The 22,721-nt window shown below is 52.7% G+C and overlaps 1 protein-coding gene across 1 annotated transcript in view; it reads right to left on the bottom strand.

Annotated features, from left to right (window-relative positions):
* Positions 1-22,721, bottom strand: part of LOC102287225 (calmodulin-binding transcription activator 1) — a 909,062-nt gene that overhangs the window by 121,738 nt on the left and 764,603 nt on the right. Inside the window, exon 5 of the mRNA XM_070385162.1 lies at positions 936-1,089. Within this exon, the coding sequence (XP_070241263.1) occupies positions 936-1,089 (154 nt within the window). The remainder of the gene's footprint in view (positions 1-935; positions 1,090-22,721) is intronic.

Below are 22,721 nucleotides of genomic sequence, written 5' to 3'. Positions count from 1 at the left end.
TGGGGGCAGGGGCCATCCTCATCTGAATACTGAGGGCCTCTTTGGATGAGCTGGTCACTGCAGGTGCCACCTGGCCGTGGCTCAGACACTCAGTGACCCAATACTGTCTCCAGGAAAGGACATTTCACTGGCTCTCTCTACATGGTTCTTCCCTGCAGCTCCAGTTCCAAGGGGGCACAGGTTCTTAGGGCCCTCTTGACTGGCTCAGTTAGGTCCCATATCATGACTGGTCTTTGCCCTGAGCCTTGAGAGATCAGTGTTCCAGAGCCCAGGGCCCCGTGCGCTGCACGGCTTTCCTTGGGTGTGTTCTCCCTGAGCCCCACCATGCAGGCAGCAGGAGAGGCCACCCAGAGCCCCGGTGGCTGCCCATGGAAATGAGACACCGGCCGCATCCGGCTATCTGGACACGCTTGGTGTTTTGCATTCAGTGATCTGCACCTGACAGATGCTCCCGAAAGCATCACTCCGCTGACAAAATGAAATCCAGCTCAGTTCCCACCGTCTGTGTGTCACTGCGTCTGGGAGCAGGGCAGGCCCCGTGCCCAGGAACAGATGGGCCGAAGCCAGAAGGCAGCCAGCCCGTCCTCAGCCCACGGGCCTCTCCCTCCCCAGACTGCCACCGTGATCCTGTCTGCGGCCTGCAAGACAGCAGTCGGGGCACTCCCAGCTCTGCTCCTCGCTATGGGTTTTGGGCTCCAGAACCCCCTTTCTCATCTGTAACGCAGGCTGACATCCTGGTTCTGGCTGTGGCTTAGGGAGTCCCCCCTCAGGGACTGTGGGCTGGGCAGGGTCCTTGTAAATGCTGAGTTCACCGTCATCCGAGCAGAATGGGGCTCCCACACCTGGGTCTCCACTCCACGGAGGACCTCTGGCCCCGTCTGGGTGATGCTGGCCGGGCCCCAGTGCACCCTGGCCGGCTGGCCACGCCTACTCACACATGGGCTTCAGCTGCCCAATGAGCTCCTCCTTTGTCCATTTCGCCCACTCCTTCTTGTCGGTGTTGATGGAGCAGAGGATGGGGCCACAGGGCTTGCCGCAGTCCTCGATGGCCGGCACGTTCAGGTAGTGCACCAGGACGATGTCGGGGTTCTGGGGGAGAGCACAGACACTGGGCAGCATAAGGGTGGCTGGGAGCCCGCCCAAAGTCACCCCGCCCACAGTCATCCCGCAGGCCCGGACAGGCTGCGCATCCCCATGCCAGGCTTTCTCAACCTGGGCACTGCTCACCATTAAACCAGCTCATTCCCTGTTGTGGGGGCCACGCTGTGAAATGCAGGATGCTCACCAGTAGCGCCCCTGGCGATCACCTGCCAGAGGCCATCAAGCACTGCCTCCTTCCTCAAATCTCCAGATTTTGCCCATTGCCCCTTGGGGCACCTAAATTGCCCCGAGTTGAGACCCACTGATCCACATGTGAGCAGCTTCATGCAAAAGTAAAGACCACACATACATGCTCAGTGGCTCAGTTGTGTCTGACTCTTCAGGACCCCATGGACTGTAGCCCGCCAGGCTCCTCTGTCCATGGAATTTTTCAGGTAAGAATACTGGAGTGGGTTGCCATTTCCTCCTCCAGGGAATCTTCCCCAACCCAGGGATGGAATCCCCATGTCCTGCATTGGCAGGTGGATTTTTTTTTTTACCATTGTGTCACCTGGGAAGATGTAATTAAGGACCACATATGAGGTAAACGTATCTCCAGCCCCACATCCAGGACCTGTGCCTACAGCTGCCCAGCAGCCCTGGCCCCTGTTCTGTGCTCTACATGCATTTCCCCTTTGCAACTCTCTGGACTCCCCCCGCATGGGCATCACCACCACCCTCCTCCTACGGGAAAAATGGAGTTCCTGGAACTTAACATGCAAGGATCAATTTTTTTCGGCCATCCTGTGTGGCACATGGAACTTGCCCCACTAGGGATCGAATCTGTGCCCCCTGCAGTGGAAGCATGGCATCTTAACCACAGAAGTCCAAGGCACCCACTTCTAAGAGCTGGATACCCTTCTGCCCCTCAGCCTGTGGTCTCCCTGAGCAAGCATCACCCAGGAGACAGCTGTCACTCAGAGTCTTTGAAAACTCAAAAAAAAAAAAAAAAAAAAAGTCTTTGAAAACTCCTCCTCGGAAATCTCCGGATCTTTTAAGTGGAAAGAACTCTCTCTGTGAAGATGCTGAAGACACATTTTGTCCTCAAATGGTTTCATTGAGATGGGTCAGCCTCTTCCCATCAGATCCAACTCAAAGTGCCCTCCATTGCTCTGCCCATCACCAGCTCTGGTAGCCACTTGCCAAAGGGGCTTTTGTGGGGAAGCAGCTACATTGCAAAGACCACAGGCCCCTCTGTGGCTTTCAATGACTGCCCCCCCCACCCCCGCCCCATTCCCAGAAAACCAAGCTGTTCATTGGGCCACGTTGGGCCTGATAATGTTGTTAAGAAAAAGCAGCCATGTCACTGAATAAACCAGAAAGGCCTTCTACCCCAATCAGAAAGTATTTCTTTGCTTTCCTTTCTTTTTGCAGCCATGCTGTGTGGCACGCAGGATCTTAGTTCCCCAAGCGGTGATAGAACCTAAGTCCCCTGCAGTGGAAGTGCAGAGTCTACCACTGGACTATCAATGAAGTCCCAGAAAGTATTTTTTGAAGCATCAAGAAACATATGATAATATATCAAGTACAGCAGGAAACTGTGGAAAAGCCACTTGGAAGACCCCATCCTCTGCTGGTTCCCAGATCCACCTCTTTGACTTTTCCCTTCTAATACCCAACAAGAGGAGTCCTGGGTGGGTGGGTATAAGGACCCCCATCATGGAGTAGCTTGAGTCTGCCATCACCTTTTTGGATCTGATCAGAGCAAGAGTAATATAGGACTTTGTGACTCAATCGATGCGTTAATAAATAAAGACTCAAGATGACACCACGACCAGTGCAGGAAGGTACACTGGCATCATTTTAAAAGATTTTCAATAAGGGTTGAAACGCAGAGTTTTTTTTCTGGCCAACGCTCAGTTAACCAGGAAATTAAATCAACATGAACAGGAGCTTCTCTTTAATGGCGGCATTTCTAGATTGCAGTAATCATGCTTCTTAATAATAATGATAATCCCTGACATCGGCACCGCACTTTCTTCTTCTCAAAGCACTTTCCATCCATTATCTCATTTGGTGGCTGTGCAAGCCAGGAAGGCAGGCTGGGCAGGGCAGTGCACCCCTGTCTACAGTGAGGACCCTGAAGCCCAGCGAAGCTGTGTGCCCAAAACTGTGTGCCTGGCAACGGACAGAAGACGGGGCTGGAAGTCAGGGTTCTGACTCTGCTTTCAAGTCCTGCTGAGATCTGGTGGCCTCTCTTTGCCCAGTCTAACTGCTTTCCCGTTTCCTGTTTTACTTCATCCTTACAATATGCCCACGAGGCAGGTGGGCTGGCTAGATCTGCCATGCTTGTGGCCTGGATGGGGTAGTCCAGGAGATGAGGGGCCATACACCTGCATTCCAGCCCTGCATCCTTCCTACCAACCAGCACGCTGGCCTCCCCAGGCGGGGAGCTCCGGCCTGAGCCTGTGCCTGGCCAGACAGCAGCGCTAGCTGCTGAGCGAGACAGAGTAAAGATCAAAGGAACACAGGGACCCCAGGGCTTCCTCTGATCCCAGCCCCAGGAGCAGGAGCCCGGCCCTGCAGGGAGGAAGCCAGGATGCCAGATGTCTGAGAGATGAAAGGCCCACAACTTCCTGCCCCACTGCCCCACTGAGCACAGCCTGGGTGCTTGGAAAAGCTGTGGGAGGGCATGGTAGTGGGTGGGCGGGCAGGTGGGGACCTGGGGAGCAAAGGGCAGCCCTCACCTTGCATCAAAACTCCCAGAACTTGAGTTCCTGCCCTGTGGCACTTGTACTGTCCTAATTCAGGAAGCCCCATCCCTTCCTTCCAGGTCCAACTCCATTTCTGCTTAACCAGCTTCCACCTACCCTATGAAGACAGGCACAAGGTTTGCCTCCTCCTCCAGGAAGCCCTTCTGGACACCTCACCCTCTGTACTTCCACCACAGCAAGGTGGAGATTGTGTTTGTGTCTTAATAGTCTGTGGACCTCTTTATCTGCTCAACAACAGGGACAATGCCTAGGAGCTATCACTGTGTTGGGCAATGCCTGCTGCTCATTTCATGTTTGTAGAATTGCATGAGGCTGACTTTGGATGCAACCAGTCCATTCTGAAGAGATCAGCCCTGGGATTTCTTTGGAAGGAATGATGCTAAAGCTGAAATTCCAGTACTTTGGCCACCTCATGCGAAGAGTTGATTCATTGGAAAAGACTCTGATGCTGGGAGGGGTTGGGGGCAGGAGGAGAAGGGGACGACAGAGGATGAGATGGCTGGATGGCATCACTGACTCGATGGACGTGAGTCTGAGTGAACTCCGGGAGTTGGTGATGGACAGGGAGGCCTGGCATGCTGCGATTCATGGGGTCGCAAAGAGTAGGACATGACTGAGTGACTGGACTGAACTGAACTTTGGATATTCTGTTCTTACTCTTCCCAGACTTGTGTTCAGCTGACACCTGGCCTTAGTTTTCAGTGTCTTCGAAGGGTAGGGCAGCTTCTCTGAGCATGGGGTGTTCATAGAAAGCTAAAGGCAAGGCTGGTTCTTAACCTTTTCTGGGTCTAAGGCCTCTGAGAATCTGATGAAGGCTGGGGCTTCCCAGGTGGCTCAGGGGTAAAGAATCTATCTGCCAATGCAGGAGACCCAGGTTCCATCCCTGGGTTAGGAAGGTCCCCTGGAGAAGGGACTGGCAACCTACTCCAGTATTCTTGCCTGGAGAATCCCATGGACAGAGGACCCTGGTGGGCTACAGTCCAGGGATCACAAAGAGTTGGACACGATTGAACAAGTGAGCATGCACACATGGCTTCTCTGCTCCCAGCCCAGAAGGATGCCCGAGGTGCATCAGCACTGCATTTCAGGAGTTCACACATCCAGTGGTCTGTGGGTGCTCTGCCTGTTGCCAGTGACGTAGGGACTCAAGATCCACCACAGCCCCATTCAATACACCCAACACGTACATCTTCCCAAGTGCCTCCATTCTAGGCCTTATGCTTCTCAGCGGCCTTGATAGCCTCAGTCCCTGACGGCTGCAAGGAGGCTGGGTTTGGGATTAGGAAAGGCAGAAGTGGGCTGCGTCATGGTTTATATCTTTAACACAAATTCCATCCCTGGGCCTGGAGTTCCCACAGCTGAAACTCCTGAGTTGAATTTTAAGTAACGACTTCCTGGCTTGAGGCCGGTTTTAAGACACAGAGTGATTGAGGTATTTTTGGAAATTGGGGGCACACATCACTTCTTGGCAACGTTGTGATTTTATTCATTAGTTGTACATTTTATTGGGTGTTTCTGGCAGAAAAATATATTAGGCGCAGAGCTCCAATGCTTCAGTTTCATGGGGGAGCTCATAACAGTGTCAGATCCTGAACGAGTAGGGAGCTGCCAGCCCGGTGGGGCAGGCTGGCTCCAGGGGACACAGCTGAGGATGCACTCCACCAGACCCACCCAGACTCTCGGTCCTAGACCGTTGTGAAGCCAGCCTGCCTTCATCTCCCTGTCCCCACCTCAAGCAGACATCCTCTAAGGGTCCCCCAGGATTTACCACCCAGGTCAGACCTTGCAGGTCTGAGTTCTCAGGTAGAGGCTCTGCTCTGGGATACGGAATTTCCATGAAGATGTTACAGGCCGACCCTGCAAGGTGACAGTGGCCTTTGAAATGACCTCCCTGAGTGTCCAGAAGGCTTGTCTGCTGTTAAAGGCCTGGGGGAGCCCGATGGGGTGGCTGTGGAGGGGAAGCGGAGGTTAAGAGAAAGTCTCAAAGAAATTTCACAGTATGGATGTTCCTTAAAAAAACTAAAAATAGAACCACTATATGATCCTGCAATCCCACTCCTGGGCATATACCCAGAGAAAACTATAACTTGAAGATACATGCGCCTCAATGTTCATAACAGCACTATCTGCAATAGTCAAGACATGGAAGTAAGATTAGTGTCCATCCACAGAGGAATGGATAAAGAAGATGTGGTCCATATATGCAGTGGCATATTACTCAGCCATAAAAAAGAATGAAACAATGCCATTTGCAGCAACATGAATGGGCCTAGAAGTTGTCATACGGAATGAAGTAAGTCAGACAGAGAAAGACAATATCATATGATATCGCTTATATGTGGAATCTAAAAAGTAAGGGTATGAAGAAACTTACCCAAAACAAAAATAGAGGTACAGATGTAGAAACAAACTTATGGTTACCAGGGAGTCAGAAGGGCAAGAGACATTGGGAGATTGGGACTAACGTATACACACCACTATGCAAATGGCTCCAACACTTGGCCACCTGATGTGAAGAGCCAACCATTGGGAAAGACCCTGATGCTGGGAAAGATTGAGGGCAGGAGGAGGAGGGGACGACAGAGGATGAGATGGTTGGATGGCATCCCTGACTCGATGGACATGAGTTTGAGCAGGCTCCTGGAGATGGTGAAGGGCAGGGAAACATGGTGTGCTGCAGTCCATAGGGTCGCAGAGCCAGATATGACTTGGTGACTGAACAACAACAAATGTAGATAACTAATAAGCCTGGCGAGCTATAGTCCATGGTCTCACAAAAAGCTGGACACGACTGAACGGCTAACATACACATACACAATAAGAACCTACGTTATAGCACAGGGAACTCTATTCAATAACTCTGTAATGGCCTATCTGGGGAAAGAAGCTAAAAACGAGTGGATATATGTGTATGTATAACTGAGTCACTTTCCTGTATACCCGAAACCAACACAACATTGTACGTCAACTATGCCCCAGGAAAAAAAATTCTCAGAGAGGTTCCAGAGTTTTCTGGGTGGAGCCATTGACTAGGAGACCCCCTTCCTCCCTTTTGAGCGCTTCACCTATGAGTGGACAGAGCCCCCACTCTTCTGTTGCAGGGGCTGTGATGGGGTCTTTGTGAGGTTCAAAGTCCCATCCTGGAGGGTCCTGGTCTTCTAACTACTAGTTGCCACCAAACCCCAAACCAAACAAAACCCTGGTGTTTTTCTAGAGAGAATGACCAGAGCAAGCTTCTAACAGGCAGTTTACCCACTTACAGTGCACACCTTCCCCACTGATAGTCCGTCCACCCAGATTTTCCTCTTATGGCTGTCTTATCCCTTCCTCCTCAGGCCTCACAGCGGGGTCTTTGTCTCCCTGCCCCCTCACTACCCTCCTCCAGCTTCACGGCCTTCTGCCCACCATATTCCAAGGAAGGCTTTATTTCCCCCTCCAGCCTTCCTCCCTGCTCTGCTCCAAGCTCACCTGTCCCATTGCCCATCAAGGGGCCTCGGAATGCCCCTGACTTACGTGACCCAGCCTTATGGCTGCACTCCCCACACCTGGGCCACCCCAGCTTCACCTGATGACGAATGGCACCACCTCCCTGCAGTGGCCCCAGTTAAAGTCTTTCTCCTCTCTGTCTCTCCCTCCAATCCACCTGTCACCAAGTTCCATCAGTTCTCCATCCTCAAGTAAGCCTGCCCACCCCCGACTCGGCCCCACACTCTGGAGACCACCTGGTTGGAGCCCCACCCCCTGCCACACGGACCGTCCACCTGCATCTCCCTGCTTCCTCCCTCCTCTCCTCCCCATCCCTCTTCTGACACTAGCCGGTGGACCCTAGGATTCCAGCACCGGCTCCCTGGCCCAAGAATGAACCCCACCCTCCTGACTTGGTCCTGGGGACCCGCCATCTGTTTTCCTCTCCAGTCATTCATGCTCCCCTGGGTTCGTCCTGCCTCTGCTGCCTTCTTTCTCTCCTGAGCTGTTCTCTCTGCCTGATGTGCTCCTCGCCACCTGAGTCTCAGTGCCACCTCCTTTTGGACACTGTATTCAGAGACACCCCCAGCCACGCGTGGTGCCTCCCTGCTGCCACCTAGGGCCCTACTGCCTTCGCAGCCTTTATTTTCCTTACTGTGGCACCCACCCTGGTTCACATTTCTGAGCAGTCACAGCTGGGTTTGGCCTGTTTTCCCACCTGGAAGCAAGAACTCTGGTGGCCGGGCTCCGTCCTGTTCAGGGAGGGCTCCCAGAGCCCCGGGGTGGGGGTAGGGGGGCGCTGTCCACCTGCTGAGTGCCGAGGGTAGGGGCCGCTCAGCCGCCCCCAGAGCCCAGGCCCTGCTGGGGGAGGGGGTGGTGTGGGGCAGCCCCCTTCTCCTGGTCTCCCTTCAGCTGGTCCTCAACCAAGCTCCTCCTCAAGTTTTACTGGAAATGAGAGGTTTGGACTTGCTACGGGCCTAGTTCCAGGCTGTGGGCTGGGCCCGCTGGCCAGAGAACTGTGAGCTAGAGCTGGTGGAAGAGGGTTTCCTGGGGCCGAGTTAGGGCTTGTCCCCTAAAGCATCTTTCCTAGTTGGAGTCTTTCACCTGAGCTAGGGGGACAAATGGAAGCTGGCCCAGGAGGGGTTGTGAGAATGTTCTGCAGAGAGCATGCAGGGCTAAAGTGAAATCAGCTCCTTAGCTGCAGGACTTGTCAGAACCTTGGGGATACCCTGCCTTGGAGGATCTCTGGGTGGGCCTTGTGCGGGCAGGATTTCCAGGCTTATTTGACCGTGAACCTGACCACCTCTTGGGACCCAAGTGTTTCTTGGAACACAATTTGGGAACCACTGATAGAGTTCAAAGTCAAGGGAAACCACCATTAGCAGTTGCTGAAAGGCAGGGCCCTCTGTAGTTTCTGGGTCCCTTTCCCCTGGGGCCCATCCCTGGCCTGGCCTGAGGCTCACCAGGCATTTGAGCTGCTTACAGGTGACCACCAGGTTTCTAAGGAAACCTGACCAGCTGGGTGCACTGTCCCCACAGCCCTCCCCTCTCCAGAATGCCCCTTTCCTGGCATCTATGACCACAGCCGTCTTTCCTGACCTGGGTACCCCAGGCTGCTGGGGTACCCATGGGCAGACATGGGACTGAGGTGGATTCCCTTCTCTCAGGCTGAGCAGGTAGGGGAGAGGCAGGCAGGAGAAGGGCATTGGATTGGTAGGGGGAAGTAGATTTAATCTTAATTACAGGTGATGGGGATTTCAGGAGGGGAGACTGCTATGAAAAAGAAAGCACCCCCCATTCTGCTCTTACACGAGGGTTAATGCTCTAGCAGGGTGTTAGTGGCTGGGGCAGCAGTGGAGGGGGCGGCTGGGGTGCCAACGGCGGCATCAATGATCTGAGTTAATTTGCAACATCTCTTGCTGCAAACAGGACAAATCCCTAGACCCTGGTGGCTGGGGCGAGGTGGGTGCAGCAGCCCAGGAGAGCATCAGGTGGGGAACGGCTGCCAGGTGTTTCTCTGTTTGTTCCCACAGGTCCTTTAACACAGCCCCGAGGGAGAACTGAACTCAGTCCCCCGCATCATGCAAAACGTGGGCCTGGAGGGCTGGACCTCAGGCCTGGGCGAAGCTGGAAGGGGAGGAGGAGTCAGGGTGTGAGAAGGAGAGAGGAAAGGAAATAGACCAAGGTGCTCAACAGAGACGTGAGAAGCGAGGGTAGTGGCAGCCAGTGGGTGGGGGTGGCACAAAGACTGGGGGTTGGGGATGCCAAGCTCGTCCCTGGAGAGCTCTGACTTCCAACCTTGAGGTGATGCCCATGGCTCCTGGGACTTCTGGCTCTGATTGCTGTGGGCTGGGGTGCAAAAGCATGTGTCAATGGCAAACACTTGATCCAGCTGAGCCCTCATGCCTGCTCCTTAGGCTGGAGGAGATGAGTGTACATGTGGCCTTAACCTTGTTGGCAGGGAGGCGAGGCAGGTAAGGGGCTCAGGAGGGGCCTTACCCACAGCTGATTAGAATGGGCGTTCGTGATCTGTTACTGGTTTGAGATGCAGGTGGGGACGCCTTCCAGTTTGCAGGGGGAAATGGAGCCCTGTGCCTCCTATAGGTCAGGGCCACTCCAGGGTTTGTAGTGCAGGCCCTGGAATTGGCAGAAAGCAGCGCAATTTCACCAGAGACCCAAGTGGCCCAGAGCGAGAACCTTCAGGAGCTCATATCCTCCCGGCCTCAGCCAGTGGTGGGCCCCAGGTGCCTGGATGCTAGGGGTCCTGCAGCCGCAGCCCCGACTCCTAGCCTCTGGCTGTGAAGTGGGAGACAGCTCCCCTTTCTGTGGAGTTAGAGGGATGGTGGTGCAAGAAGTGGTTAAAAATGCAAAAAGTTGTTGGTTTTGATAAAGAAAAATGCAGCTGCAACATCTGTTTGACTCTTGTTTGCAGCTTCATCAACGCTAAGTGTTCAATAAATCAGGGTGGCATGGCGCTCCGTTTCTTCAGTGGCTCGGTCATTAATCTCGTGCCAGTTCTCATGAAAAATGAAGGAGAGAGGCCGTGTGATGGTGAAAATGTATACATTACCCAGAAAGTCATAATAGCATGTAATAGTGGCCACACACCTCCCCACTAGGGCTGGGGGGAGGGGGTGGGGGCCGGGACTGAGCGCCACCGGCCTGGGAGGAGGCGGGAGGCAGAGAGCAAGTCTGCAGCATTCGCGAGTCCATTCTGTGGTTGCATTTGTCGTCTGAGCAGATTCTGAGAGCCCTCTGATCATCACAGGCAGAGGCGTCCCCATACCTGGGTGCTTTACGAACGAGGCTAGGCGCCCATAAAACAGGAGTGCAAAGCTGGCAGAAAGAAGGGCAGGATTTATGAGAGAAGGAATAAATGATGATACCAGGCAGCTCAGGGCCAGGGGTGTCACCACACTGCAAAGCAGAGAGAAATCCTCTCACATGGGCTCCAGCTGCTCTGGGCGGCCTGGCACCTGCCCGCTGCCCTGGATAAAGGTATGGGGTGGGACCACTGTCCCCCTTAGGTCTCCAGGGGTCTATCGGCCCCTGCAGCCTGCCAGGCCCTCCTCGTTGTCTTTTCCCTACCTAGGGAAACCCAGTTGTTCCCATGACCGAGTCCACATTTTACCACCATCTCTGGAGGTGTGCTGGGTGCTTCTGGGGGGGCAGGACCATGCCTGTACCCCCAGAATGCACCTCCCAATGGGCGCCTCTATTTGCAAAGATTGCTTTCTGAGTGTCAGTGATGTGTGGGCCCCACCTTTATGCCCCATGAAGGTCTCATTATTCACTGCATTCAACAACCCACAGAAGCAGTTGCCATTATTACATGTTTGAGGGCTGCAGACTCTCATGCTCAGGACTCTGTGATTCAACCCAGGCCTGAGCTCCATGCCAGTATCACCTCCCCTCCACGGGGGCCTTGGGGCTCCAAGGGAGCTCGCCAGACAGCAGGTGGAGGGCTGCGGACCTAGCCTCGATGCCCTGAGCAACCACAATGAAGATAGAGCTTTACCAGAGCATAAACAGATCCAGGGAGCCTGGCTGGGTCCATGGGGCCCTGGGAGCTGCTGGAAAGTGGTGGGGTGGGGTGGCTGTGGCTCCACGGGGCACAGCCAAGGCGGCAGAGCCCCTGTCTCAGTGTCAAGGACCTGTGGTGGTCAGGACACCCTAAGTGGTCAGGCAGGGCTGTAGAGTTTGGGGGAGGTTGGGGACACCTGGAGCTGAGCACCTGGCAACTGGGTGGTGGTGGGGGGCAGAAGCAGGTCCCCAGAGTTGGGGCCTGTTGAAGAAGCCAGAAGACAAAGAAAGGAGGCAGAGTAGGATATGAAAGAGGTGCCCCTGGGCGTCCCTAGTAATAGGCAAAATCAGCTGTCAGTTGTGGGCTTCCTGGGAGCCAGACCCACATCCCTGGCTGGGTACCGGATGCCGCTGCAGTCCCAGCAGGCAGGAGACACAGAGAACCTCCTTGCTCCTTTGCCAGTGCTCAGCAGAGTGGGGACCTGGAGACACTTGGGGGGCTCACAAGGGGCCTCATCTCCTGCTCCAGGCAGGGAAAGAGGCTAGCAGCCTTGGGGGAGCTCCCGCGGCCCCCTCCGCCAGGCGGCCCTCATTAAGCCTGCACGTGCACCAGAGGGAGTCGGGGGCCTGCAGCCCATCCCCGCTTTGGAGGGAGGCTTGGAGACTTAATTAGTTAATGTGGGTGAAGTGGTCTAAAGATGAAAAACCCTGGGTAACTGCTGAGTGCTGCGGCTGCTGCCGCCGCTGTTACACAATTACCAGAATTTACCAGTCATGGGAATACAGTTAAACAATTTCCACCTGGTGTGGGCTTCCAGGAACCCTGCTGGCTTGGGGGATGGCCAGCTCGGTCCTCTTTCACCCACAGGTGATGTAGGGAAAACACACGAATTGTGGGAAATCACACCTGGTACCGTCCTGACCACCCAGGGACACTGAAGTGGAGAATGTGTCTCTCAGCCCGTGAAGTTAAAGATGCCTGGGCTCAATGGATGCTGCTGGTCCAGACTTTCTGAAAGCCTCCAAGCAGGTTCTATCCAAAGGCCCCTGGAAGGTCAAGCCATCCTGGAGGATGCTGCTGGGGAGAAGGTTTAACTGCGCAGGTGGACCTCAAGGCCCCACCACACCTGTGGGTGGGATGTGTGGGCACGTTTCTGGATGGACAAATGGAAGCCAGAAGATTCACGCTGGCTCAGGACCAGGCCATGTCTTACTTAAATCATTATGCTTTGGGGGAAGAAATTCCCAATAATATCTCCACGTTTGCAGATGATGCGAAACTGTCCCGGGTGATGAAGCGCCACATCATTTGTGATCGGTCGTGAGAGGACTTGTTTAGTGGGTGCAAAGTGACAGATGGCACCCAGTGTGCGGGAAGCGCAGGGCCCTGGAAGCTGTTCAAACTAGTTTTTAATTAAAGGGATGCTTTCTGTGCCATTGGGCTTCCCAGGTAGCACTAGTGGTAAAGAACCTGCCTGCCAATGCAGGAGATGTAAGAGACTCTGGTTCGAACCCTGGGTTGGGAAGATCCCCTGGAGAAGGGAATGGCAACCCACTCCAGTCTTCTTGCCTGGAGAATCCCACGGACAGAGGAATCTGGTGGGCTACAGTCCCATGGGGTTGTAAAGAGTCCGACACAACTGAAGTGACTGAGAATGCATGCATTTTGCGCCATTAAACTTTGTCCTGAGGGTGGAAGGTGGGGGCACCTTGAGGATGGGTTAATCCAGTCTGGGCTCTGAGCCTGGCACTGCCCCATTTGCCAAGGCCAAGGCCCTAACGGGCTGGCTCCTGCTGGGTCAGCATGGACCCTGCCTGGCACCCGCTCCTCACTTGGTCATGGGCGGGTTTGATGGGCTGTGCCTCTGCTTACCACTATCCCAAAGCCAGGAGGGAAAACCAATGTCGTGGTGGGAAGGCCACAAGGAGTCGCAAAGAGAGGAGAGCCTGGGAGTCAGAAAAGAGGGTTCAGGACTTCCCTAGTGGTCCAGTGGTTAAGGCCTGCCAACGCATGGGACTCGGGTTCAATCCCTGGTCCCGGAAGATTCCACATGCCTTGGAGCAACTAAGCCCATGGGCCACAACTACTGAGCCTGTGCTCCAGAGCCCGCACTCTACAACGAGAGAAGCCACTGCAGTGAGAAGCCCCTGCTCACTACAACCAGAGAAGCCCTCGTGCAGCAACAAAGACCCAGAGCAGCCATAAATAAATAAATAAAAATTTTATAAAAGGATGCTGCTGCTGCTGCTGCTAAGTCGCTTCAGTCGTGTCCGACTCTGTGCGCGATCCCATAGACAGCAGCCCACCAGGCTCCGCTGTCCCTGGGATTCTCCAGGCAAGAACACTGGAGTGGGTTGCCATTTCCTTCTCCAATGCATGAAAGTGAAAAGTGAAAGTGAAGTCACTAGGAAGAACTAAATTAAAGAAAAAAAAAAAAAAAGAATAACACAAATTGCCTGTGGAGGCTGGTGGGCCTGTCCACTCAGGAAGACACCTGGGGTTTCTGGAAGCCAGTGTCCAGAGTTGTGCTGGCACCAGGAAGGACCAAGCCTGGAGCGCCTGGCACGAGGGCTCTTCATCACAAACCTTGACTTGGGGCAGTGAGTGCAGGGGCGAGGGGAGGCTCCCTTGTGGAGGCGTGGGTGGCCATGCTGAAAACAAGATAAGGATTTTTCTGGCCAGAAAGACAAAATGCTGAGCGGAAATGTGACTCAGCTCTTCCAGGTCAGAAAAAGGAGAAGAAGGTGAAGGCGTGTTTTTCCTCTCCAGATTCCCGAATACTAAGAATATGGGTAACCCCCTGGAGCTCAGGGAGGCAATTTAAGCGCAAACTCTGCACAGCGGGCAGTTAATGTAGGAGACTCATTATCTCCAGGGAGACATGGGCTGAAATAATATGAAATAGATTTTTTTTAAAAACGGGCGACATTAGTTCCTGGATGGCTGATCCGTAAGGTGTTACAGAAGGAGGGCAGGAGATTGGGGGTCATCTCTCTCTTGGAGCTACCAAGATGCTTGGTGTCCCCCATCCCCTACCCCACCACTTCAGGAGGGACGGACCCAGGCTGGAAGTGTCAGCTGGGGTGTTTACTGCCTGCTGTTGCCTGCTTGCCAGGCACTGGACAGGACACCGGGGTCTGGCAGAGCCTGAGTCTGGATGAGATTCCATTTCTGTCTCCTGTTTGTCATCTGATCTCACCTTGAATTCATTTCTGAGTTATTAGAAATCACTGCAAGGCTTGCTGCAACCAGCCCCGGGGTAAGAAGCCCTGGCCCTTTCACTGGGACGTGGTGCTCGAGGGACAGGATTGAGCTCAGGGTGGGCAAGCCCCGGCCCAGCAGGACGGAGGGTGGGACGGCTAGGCATGGGGTGATCAGCTGTCAGCAGGCTGAAGCCCCGCTCCTCTGACCTCCTCTCCTCCCCTAGGAGCCAAATCCATGGGCCACATGAACCCACCCCTCCCCACCAGCTTCAAAGAAACTCTGCCTGTGTCTTAGACTCACTGTAGATACCTGGGAGGCTGGAAGCCAAGCCCACTGCTGTCCCCTCCCTGACCCTCCCGCTCTAAGGATGGCGCATTAGCTGTGCTCCCAGGACTGATGTGTGTGCTCAGAATTCTGCCCCATTAGGCAGCAAGTCAACCTCATTAGGGGGCTTCCCAGGTGGCTCAGTGGTAAAGAATCTGCCCGCCAATACTGGAGACCTGAGTTTGGTCCTTGGGTTGGAAAGATCCCCTGGAGAAGGAAATGGTGACCCACTCCAGTATTCTTGGAAAATTCCATGGACAGAGGAGCCTGGTGGGCTACAGTCCATAGGATCACGAAGAGTGAGACATGGCTGAGCACATTGCCAATCCATCAGATGACAATGACCCCAAACAGTCATCCAGGAGTCTCCAGAGTGACTGACACACTCTGGAGCCTTTCCTGTCCACTGGCTCCTCACACCAGCTCTGGGGGAAGCTGAGCATTGCCACCAGACCCATCAGTCACATGAGCCCCCTCTGACTGATGTGATCTGCCACTGGGCTAATGGGAGGCAGAGCTGGACACGACTCCGGTACATTTGGTGTTCTCATGGTAAGAGTATCCAAGTGTTCTTTAGGAAACCAACCATCTCTTCCCAACTGAGTCCAGGGTCGGAACATGTGATTCAGGCTGTGCAATCAGAGCCCTGTGTTCTCTGGGCTGCAGTGATTGGCCATGAGTCCCAACCAGAGGCAATCAGAGATAATCCCTGGACTTGGGAGGAATCCCTGGGTCAGGGGATGGGGGGCGAGCAGAGACGACGCTCTTTCCCACCGGACATGACCTGGGATGAGGAAGCCTAGAGCTCCTGGAAGCCACCTCTTGCCAATACATAGAGTCCAAGAAGGAGACATATAGAAGAGACAGAGTCAAAGGAAGGAGACCATAAGTCTCCATGCCAGTGACTGAGTCCCTGGATCCAAACGTGCCTGAAGCCAGCCCACCTCCAGACTGCTCGGGAACTTGAGTGCCCAAATCTCCTCTTGTCTGGAGCCAGTTCAAGCTGAATTTTTCTGTTGCATCAACCGAGAGCCCTAACTCCAAAACAGACCATATGTCTTCCTTTTACTAAGTCTGTCCTCTGGTTACCACAACAACCAGCATCACCATGGCTACCAAGAGCTACCAACTATTCAGCACCTGTATGCTCCAGTGTTGGGTGCTAAGTGGTTCACAGCTCTCAGTACATTGACCCCTCAGGAGGCAGGACTGGGTACATCATTTTTACTTTACACACGAGGAATATGAAGGCAAAACTGAGTAGCCTACCGCCCCTACTCCACCAGGTCTGTCTGACGCTAAAAGTGCTGGTGAGTTAGGGTGGTCCAGATGTGTGCTCTGGAGATCACTGCCTGGGTCTGAGCCTGGGTTCTGCTACTTCCCCAACATGAGCCTTAGGCAAACACATCTCAGTGCCTCAGTTTTATCACCTATAAAAATAATAATACTTACTCCACCAAGTTGTTATGACAACTAAATGAGATAAGGCATTTAAACGGTGGCCGACACATGGCAAACCTTCAAAATTGCCAAGTATTCTCACAACTGACTCCCTGAACCTGTGTGACTTTGTCTCACAATATTGCTACAGAGAATGTCTCCCTAAGATCTTTTGAGGACTTCTATATGGAACAAAACCAAATTGATCCAGACGTTGCTTATTTGGGAAGTATAATTCTTAGGCAGGAGCCCATCTAGGCAAAGTCAAGATATTCTCTTCAAACACTGAAGAAGCATCTTTGTCCCCAGTGGATGCTCAAGCCATTGAAGGGTCTAAATGAGCTAAAACTGGTCATTCTTGTCCAGACAACAGGATCACTGAGACAATTCTTGGCTATTTTCCAAGTGCTGGAGAGAAACAAAACCACATTTCTTGAAAAAAATTTTGTAATTTAAGTGTCCATGAATTTAAAGAGATATCCACCCCACCCTTATTCAGCCATATCTCCTAGTGTGTGGCATTCTCCTAGGCCTCTAGAGTCATTTCTGGTCCTCAGCCAGATGATACAGGTGTCAGATGACTGGCAGGTCCTTAAGGAAACCAGATCTTCCAGTCTCTTCCCTAACGATCACCAGTTACCTCCTCATCTGGTTATGGTTCAGTCGCTTAGTTATTTCCAACTCTTTGTGACCACATGGACTGCAGCACACCAGGCTTCCTGGTCCTTCACTATTTCAATGTCCATTGAGTCAGTGATGCCATCCAACAATCTCATCCTCTGTCACCTCCTTCTCCTCCTGCCCTCTATCTTTCCCAGCATCAGGGTCTTTTCCAACGAGTCAGCTCTTTGCATCAGGCAGCCAAAGTATTAGAGTTTCAGTTTCAGCATCAGTCCTTCCAAAGAATATTCAGGGTTGATTTCCTTTAGGATGGACTGGTTTGGTCTCCTTGCAGTCCAAGGGACTCTTAAGAGTCTTCTCCTACACCACAGTTTGAAAGCATTAATTCTTCATCAAGACATCTGGATGCTTTACATATTTTAATTTGTTCAGGAGAGATCCTCAAGGATCCTGCAAATCACAGGCTTTGAACTGAACTGTCTGCATATTCCTCTTGGAGCAGAGGATGACGCAGGTGAGAGGAAACTTGGGGATCATCCAGGCTCCACCCCTTTCTGCTTCCAGTTGAGAAAACTGAGCCAAGAGAGGCTATGGCTTGTCTGGTATCTCCCAATGAGGACAGAGCCCCTCCAGCACCTCTGCTGGCATCCTGCTCTGCCCCTTCCTGGGGGCTTTAGAACCATCTGAAGCCAACAGTCATACCATTCTTGCTTCACAGAGAGGATGTGCAGAAGGCCAGAGCTGGTCTGTTCACCCACATGGCACTCGCAATGAGGCGGGCTTCCTGGCCACTGCCCTCCTCTGCAACCTTGACTGTGAATAGGCTCCTGAGATCTGCAGTGGCTGGAATGAGAGCTTGTGCTTCTTGTTCACCATCTTCCTGGTGGGAGCAATGGTGGGGAAGGTGCTCCAAGCAGGAAAGTCTGGGGGGCTGAGACCTGGGCCACCCTCCCCCTATTCTGAGGGTGCGCCCCAGGAGCCCCTCCACTGAATCCCGTGTGTGTTCCTGTGGTGTCACTTCAGTTGTGTCCGATTCTTTGTGACCCTACGGACTGAAGCCCACCAGTCTCCTCTGTCCATAGGATTCTCCAGGCAAGAATACTGGAATGAGGTGCCATGCCCTCCTCCAGGGGCTCTTCCCAATCCAGGAATGAAACCTGCGTCTCTTGCGTCTTCTGCATTGCAGGCAGATTCTTTATCGCTGAGCCACTGGGGAAGCCCCCCACTAAATTCTACTAAAGACATAAACCCCAAGGCTCTCCCTTGACTGACAAATAGGCCGGCTGTGGAGGCAGCAGAGGATGACTTGTGCCTGGGCCACAGAGCATCTGTAGGACTTTTACGCTCTGCAACTGTAATGGTGAGATTCCAGCAATTGTCTTAGAAGGAATCATGATTAAATTGAGCTGTATGTTTTTCTAATGTGTTCCCCAGTTTCTCCTTAATACCTTGGTAGGACAAGATAAAGTGTAATCACTGAAGTAATTGTGGCACTCAACAGTTTATGCCTTGAAAGAGTGACTGGGGGTTAACAGAGCCATGGCAGGGCAAGGCTTGGATTTGAAATTTCAGTTTTTATTTGTGTTATTTTCTTTGGAAATCCCTCTTTATCTCCCTTCTTTCTCCACTGGCTCCTGGAGCTTGCTGATATAACCTGTAAGCCTCCCTGGGTAATAATGGGACCTGTCTTACAAATAACACAGGCAAACGGGAGCCGCCCCTCTGCAGAGCTGCTGTGGCGGGGCCCTCCTTCCCCAGAGCCCATGCTCTTGTGGGCAATGCCAACTGTCCCCTAAACCGGCAGGGCTCAACATCCTGGGTCCCAACACCAATCAAGACCTGATCACTGAGTCCTGAAACTACCGACTGCAGCCAAGAGGCTGGGCTGCCCAATGTTGGCCCCCCATAGACAGCTCACCAACTCTGGCAACTCCTGGAACCATCCCCCATCCTGGCAAACGTCAAAGGTGCCCTTGGGGCAGAGGGCTATGGCCCACAGGAGCCTGAGGACCGCATCCCTCTCCAGATGGCCTCCCCCAGTTTCCTCTGGGGTCTCCAGGCATCTGCCAGTGGAAGCAGGCTGGGGAACATCAGAATGGTAGTGGGACACCATGGCTCCCGTGGTGCCCAAGTCTACAGAGCCGTGACACCAGCAGAGCAGAAGGAGGGTGGAAACCTGGGACAGGCGAGGTCCTTTTCTCTGTCCCCGAGGCCACTGCCCCAGTCTGGTCCTCACAGCCTTAGCCATGCAACCTGGCACAGCCCTCCTGCGGGTCTCCCTGCCTGAAAGCCAGCTCCTCTCATTTGCCTCCCAGAGCCCTCTCCCCTCATCCCAGTCCTGGTGGTGAGTCCGCTGGCTGCTAAGCTTCCCTGGTGCCTCATTTCCTGTGAATGCAGCTCACTCCTGATAACAAAGCCCTCACGATGGGCCAGGTCTGCCTTTCATCCACGCCCCCTTGAGTACTGCCCTCAGACCCCCAGCTCAGTCCTCAGGACCACTCAGCCTGCTCTGCCCACCTGCTCTGCCTACCCTGTTCCAGGGCCTGGAACCTTCCACCCAACTCAGCAAGTTCCCGTTCCACCTGCTTGTCGAGACCCTGCTCAGATGCCACCTTGTCCTTGGAAGCTTCCCTTTATCCTCCCAACCAAAAACATTTGCATTCTCCTTGGACACCCAGATCAGCCCTCGGGGCCTCCTGCAGTGTCCTTTCCAGTCCTCTTCATCACACTGATTGTGCACCAAGTCCATGCCCCTCTCCAGACACCAGCAGCAACATGGTAGGCTTGGAGCGTATTGTGCTCAGTGAAATGTCAGACAGAGGAAGACAAATACTGTGTGCTATCACTCAGATGTAGAATCTAAAACTACTCAACCAACTAGTGACTGTAACAGAAGAGAAACAGACTCACAGATAAAGAGAGCACACCAGTGGATACCATGCAGCGGGGAGGGGAAGATAGGGGGAGGGGGCTAAGCGGTACAAGCTGCCACATATAAATATACAAGCTACGAGGATATATCATACAGCACAGGAAATATGACCATAAATGAAGTGTAATCTTTAAAAATTGTGAATCACTATATTGTACACCGGGAACTTGCATAATGTCGTGCATCAACTATACTACAGGTTAACAAATAAACAAATGCCAGGCTTCCTGAGAGCAAAGTCTATGACAGAAGGAAGTCCATTCCTTGGTAGGGGACCAACAAGTGTTGGCTGAGTCAGGGCTGGGTGACCTCTTCTGCCCTGGGGGTGTGGTGAAGGGGGTGCCCAGCCTGGACTGGCACAGGCAGGGATGCTGTGTCAGAGAGCAAGGGTGTCAGCCAGCGGCTCACACACACCACACACAAATAGACACACCCCACCACACACACGCACACTCACACCCCTCCCATCCACACACACCACCCGTCCACACACACCACACACATATACACACATACCACACACATACACACACCTCCCACCACACACATCACACACATGTATACACATATCACACACACATATATATGCCACACACCACACATACACCACACACAAATAGACACACCCCACCACACACACACACACACACACCACCCATCCAAACACACCACACACATGTATACACATATTACACACATACATACACATATATATGCCACACACCACACACACACCACACAAACACCACACCCATACACACACCTCTCATCTACACACACCACACACATATATACACATATCACACACACACATATGCCACACACCACATAAACATCACACATACACCACACACACCACTCACATACATATAGCACCCATCCACACATATCACACAGATATATACACATATCACACATGACACACACACCACATACACACCACACACATGCATGCCACACACCACACACATACACACACCTCCCACCACACACACCACACACATACACACACATAGGCCACACACCACACACACACCACATACACACCACACACATACATGCCACACATCACACACATACACACACCTCCCACCACACACATACACACACATAGGCCACACACCACACACACACCACACACAAATAGACACACCCCACCACACACACACACACACACACACACCTCCCATCCACACACACCACCCATCCAAATACACCACACACATGTATACACATATCACACACACACATACACATATATATGCCACACACACACACCACACACCACACACACACACACACACCCCTCCCATCCATACACACCACCCATCTAAACACACCACACACATGTATACACATATCACACACACACATACACATATATATGCCACACACACACCACACACCACACACACACAAACATACACCCTCCCATCCATACACACCACCCATCTAAACACACCACACACATGTATACACATATCACACACACACATACACATATATATGCCACACACACACACCACACACCACACACACACACACACACCCCTCCCATCCATACACACCACCCATCTAAACACACCACACACATGTATACACATATCACACACATACATATACATATATATGCCCCACACCGCACATACACCACACAAACACCAACCCATACACACACCTCTCATCTACACACACCACACACACATATACACATATCTCACACACACACATATGCCACACACCACATAAACATCACACATACACCACACACACCACCCACATACATATAGCACCCATCCACACATATCACACAGATATATACACATATCACACACCACACACACACCACATACACACCACACACATACATGCCACACACCACACACATACACACACCTCTCATCTACACATACCACACACATACACACACATAGGCCACACACCACACACACATACATACACCTCCCATCCACACACACCACACACATATATACACATATCACACACACATGCCACACACCACACACACACCACACACATCACACACATATATACACACATCACACACATACACATGCACACGCCACACACACACACCCCATATATACACACACCTCCTACCACAAACATATATATACATATCACACACACATATGCCATACACCAAACATACACATACCACACACTCACACACACACACACACACACACACCCCTCAGTTGTGAGGCTCACAGCTCTCTTGTTTGTTTTCAGGACTCACGGCTGCTTGAAGCTGAAAAGACAGACGCTGGGCCAAGGGCCTTGGCGCCAGCCCAGGGTAACTGGGACACCCGTGTTTGCAAAGAAAGCGTTTGTGAAGTGTGAAGAAATCAGAGCAGCGCTGTTCAAAAACTGTTTAAATTTCGCTCAAAATGTTCTATTTTGTGTAAGGAGAGAGTCCCTTTAGAAAAACACTCGCTGACGTTTGTGAACTGATGTTGCCATGGAGCCGTGAAGAGGAGCTAGCTACCAGGCATGGCAGTTAGTTATGCGAGTGCTAAGTCGCTTCAGCTGTGTCTGACTCTTTGCAACCCCATGGATCGTAGCCCACCAGGCCCCTCTGTCCGTGGGGATTCCCCAGGCAAGAGTACTGGAGTGGGTTGCCCTGCCTTCCTCCAGGGGATCTTCCTGACCCAGGGATTGAACCCACGTCTCTTACATCTCCTGCATTGGCAGGCAGATTCTTTACCACTAGTGCCTCCTGTGAAGTTAATTCTGTGGTTGTAGGTGAATTGAGCCCACAGCTCCCTTTGGGGAAAGCTGATGGGAAGGGGAAGCAAAGAGGCAAAAGTTGAAATAGTACCTCTTGTGATGGAGG

This window comes from Bos mutus, chromosome 16 (genome assembly GCF_027580195.1).
Source record: "Bos mutus isolate GX-2022 chromosome 16, NWIPB_WYAK_1.1, whole genome shotgun sequence".
Taxonomy (NCBI): domain Eukaryota; kingdom Metazoa; phylum Chordata; class Mammalia; order Artiodactyla; family Bovidae; genus Bos; species Bos mutus.
This window is presented reverse-complemented; position numbering and strand designations above follow the sequence as displayed.